The sequence below is a fragment of the Mandrillus leucophaeus genome, unplaced genomic scaffold, assembly GCF_000951045.1.
Source record: "Mandrillus leucophaeus isolate KB7577 unplaced genomic scaffold, Mleu.le_1.0 Scaffold1206, whole genome shotgun sequence".
Lineage (NCBI taxonomy): Eukaryota > Metazoa > Chordata > Mammalia > Primates > Cercopithecidae > Mandrillus > Mandrillus leucophaeus.
The window spans coordinates 10680-14412 of NW_012100388.1; the positions used below are offsets into that span (position 1 = coordinate 10680).

Below are 3733 nucleotides of genomic sequence, written 5' to 3' on the forward strand. Positions count from 1 at the left end.
GAGTAGTTGGACTACAGGCGCCCGCCACCGCGCCCAGCTGATTTTTTTGTATTTTTAATAGAGACAGGGTTTCACCGTGTTAGCCAGGATGGTCTCGATCTCCTGAACTGGTGATTTGCCCACCTCGGCCTCCCAGAGTGCTGGGATTATAGACGTGAGCCACCGCACCCGGCCTTTGGTGCTTATTTTATACATGAGTTAGAATGTCGTCGTCGTCGTCGTCGTCGTTTTTTTTTTTGTTTGTTTGTTTTGTTTTGTTTTAGAGACAGGGTCTTGCGGTGTCACCCAGGCTGGGGTGCCATAGCCTGAGCTCACTGCAGCCTCGAACCCCTGGACTGAAGTGACCTTCCTGCCTCAGCGGCATGAGATACCCTGCCTGCCCTGTTAGAACTTCTATGTCTAATATACAAGCACCTTCTCTCTTATCCTTTTACATTCTTTATTTTTATTCTTTTGGCTGTTTTCATACCTTTCTTCAGTATTCTTTATTAAATGTTCAGTAGAATTCTAGTCTTCTGTGGGCACCTTGTAATTTAGTCTTCATTTCTGAGATGATTTTGTTTTCTGCAGAGTATTTCTGGGTTTGCTCACCTCTCATTTCATATCTTCCTGTTACTTTTATCCATTCTGCCTTGAGTTTTTGCATTTGTGATTTGATGAGATTTTTAAAAATATCTGCAAATTCTAACTTAAAGATACTTAATTTAAGTTGGGATATTGTGATGTAGTTTTCTTTTGTTTCATTGTTTTAAGGAGCATTTTCATTAGCTAAAATGTCTGATTCTCATTTTCTGTTTTATTTTTATAGCAACTTTACATGGATTTGGTCTGCCTTTTTCTGTTTATTTTGTAACTGTATTTTCCATAATTTTATTTACTTAGATGAGTATTAACAGTTATATATTAATACACAGAAGCGAGGATTTTGTATAGGGAAGTTTCTTATTTCAAAAGCACTCTCTTCCTTTGGTGTAGTGAAATGCAGGTTTTTTAAATCAATGACACACTTTTGAGATGGGGTCTTGCTCTGTCACCCAGGCTGGGGTGTAATACGTGGCATGATCTTGACTCATTGCAACCTCCGCCTCCTGAGCTCAAGCTACCCTCCCACCTCAACCTCCCAAGTAGCTGGGACCACAGGGTCCTGCCACTATATCCAGCTAATTTTTTGGTATGGTGATGTGTGTCTGTAGTCCCAGCTACTCAGAGGATCAGTTGACCCTGGGAGGGCAAGGCTGCAGTGAGCCATTATTGTCCACAGCACTCTAGCCTGGGTAACAGAGCCAGACCCTGTCTCAAAAAATACACATAAAACTAAAGTCAATTCCTTTTAATTTCTCAGTAGCGTGTGTTTGATATCCCATATCTTAGACCTATTTTTAGTATCTTCATAATCAAGTGGGATTTTTGTCTTTTGTGGATTTTTCTTTGTTCCATCAGCTGTAGGTTATGCAAACCTCTCCTTTTCTTTTTTACTCCCCCCTTCCCCGGCTTTTTTAAGTTTTATTTTGGTGAAGCTCTTACTCTTGCCTGTCTCTCACCACAGGCATAGGCTTTGCAGATGAGTTTCTTGGATTGGGAAATATTTTGAAGTTCATATTATATGTCTCCCAGTTTTTCTGAGGCATGGGTTATGAGTGATTTTATTTGTGTATGCTGTTGATATGTGTAGTTTTTCTGGAGCATGGAGAAATTCAGTTTTAGGCAGCTGTCATTAATTTTGACAGCTCAGAAGTCATATCCTTCATTTTTGAAGAATTTTTTGCTGGATAAAGAATTGCAGATTGGGCCAGGCATGGTGGCTCACACCTGCAATCCCAGCACTTTGGGAGGCCAAGATGGGTGAATCACCTGAGGTCGGGAGTTCGAGACCAGCCTGGTCAACCTAGAGAAACCCCATCTCTACTAAAAATATAAAAATTAGCTGGACATGGTGGCGGATGCCTGTAATCCCAGCTACTCAGGAGGCTGAGGCAGAAGAATTGCTTGAACCCCGGAGGCGGAGGTTGCAGTGAGCTGAGATTGTGCCATTGCACTCTAGCCTGGGCGACAAGAGTGAAACTCTATCTCCAGGATAAAAGCATCCACAGGAGCCAGCTCATCTTTCTAAGGTTCTTCTTTCTTAGCTCATCTAATTTTTCTTGCCTCAGTTGGTATCCACTGAATTATCCAGCTCTTCTTATATTTTCATATATTTTATATTTTCTATAAGTGGGAGCATTGGTATGTCATAAGATATTCCATCCCATCCTCATGCCTGCTTGCTACCATTTTTGCTTACTTTTAAGAGCTGAGATTTCTTAATGTTTAGTTCTCAACTTTATTCATAAGATCTTGAAGTTTTATGGTACTTTTATTAAAATCTACTATGCCAGAGGGCCCCAGGACCCAACCCAGGTGTGATGGTTTGATAGGAAGATTCACAGGGCTGTAGTATGTTGTTGTATATAGTTGTACTTATTGCTAAGATTTATTACAGCAAAAAGATACAAGGCAAAATCAGCAAATGTAAAAGGTGCATAGAGCCACGTCTGGAGGAAACCAGGCACAAGCTTCCTAGAATCCTCTTTCAGTGGAGTCTCATGAGACGTGCTTAGTCCTCTATCAATGAGTCGTGACAACATATGTGAAATGTTATTTACCAGGGAGGCTCATTAGAGACTCTGTGCCCAGGGATTTTACTGGGCCTCTTCATGTAGGCACCCTCTGCCTAGTGTTTGCAGTTCAGGCTCCCAGAAGGAAAGCAAGTGTTCATCATGAACTGTATTATTGCATAAATAGTTTGGCACAATGAGCCACTCTTACCAGTTAGGTTCATGGGAACCCTCCTGAACCTCCTGAAATAGATGTTCCCAGAAGCCAGCCAGAGGCCAGTGTTGCCAGCAAGTCTTTTCAAGGATAGCGGTTTAGGCCTTTTAACTCTTTCTTTCTTTCTTTCTTTCTTTTTAGGGTTGATAACTTTTTTTCTGTATACCAATCCAATGAAACATTTATTCAACATAGTAGGAAAAATTGTTGGAGATCTAAAATAGGTCAGCAATGTCATATCTAATATAATCAGTTCATTTTCTTTGTAGTAAAACTCTGGGAAACAGTAGTAAGCAAAATAAAACAAAATTATTTTTCTTTAATATTACTGGAAAAGTATACTCAGTGAAGGAAGATAGCATCTTCCCTATCATAATCTTAAGATTTTGTTTTTCTTAAACATTTTAAATTGAGAATAGTAAAAGTGCCAGTATGTTATGGTAAGTAACATTTTCTTCCTTCACTAATTTTTGTTAATGGGCAGAGAAAACGACTGTGTAAAGAAACTGTATATTCATTCCTTTTAGCCTAAGAAAGCTGTCAAGATAAAACCTCACCCACCTATAGCTCCTCGACCTTCTAGTGGTTCCACTGCACCATCTCGCCACCGATTGTTAAAGGTCCTCCCCAACACTGGTCAATCTTGTTTACCTGCTTTTGGGAATGCATATCTGCCCGAAATCTCTAGGAATGGAGTTTCAAGTTTGGCAACTGAACTCCCTGCTGAGAGATCCATGTCTTCTATCACTGGTGAATTTCTTAAGGAAAATAATAGCTGGGAGACTAACACACTGTCTCACTCTAGTAGCAACGTCAAACTACCTCCTCAGATACCCCATTTGGAGTTGGGAAATGACCAGGAGCTTGCTGACTCTGTTCTCCATCTTGGATCATCCCTGCCTAGGCAGACAAAACACTTTTTAGG

The 3733-nt window shown here is 40.5% G+C and overlaps 1 protein-coding gene across 1 annotated transcript in view; it reads left to right on the forward strand.

Annotated features, from left to right (window-relative positions):
* Nucleotides 1-3733, forward strand: part of ZFAND4 (zinc finger, AN1-type domain 4) — a gene marked incomplete at its 5' end in the record, with an annotated part of 23146 nt that overhangs the window by 8263 nt on the left and 11150 nt on the right. The window contains one exon of the mRNA XM_011970556.1: nucleotides 3336-3428. Coding sequence (XP_011825946.1) covers nucleotides 3336-3428 — 93 coding nt within the window. The remainder of the gene's footprint in view (nucleotides 1-3335; nucleotides 3429-3733) is intronic.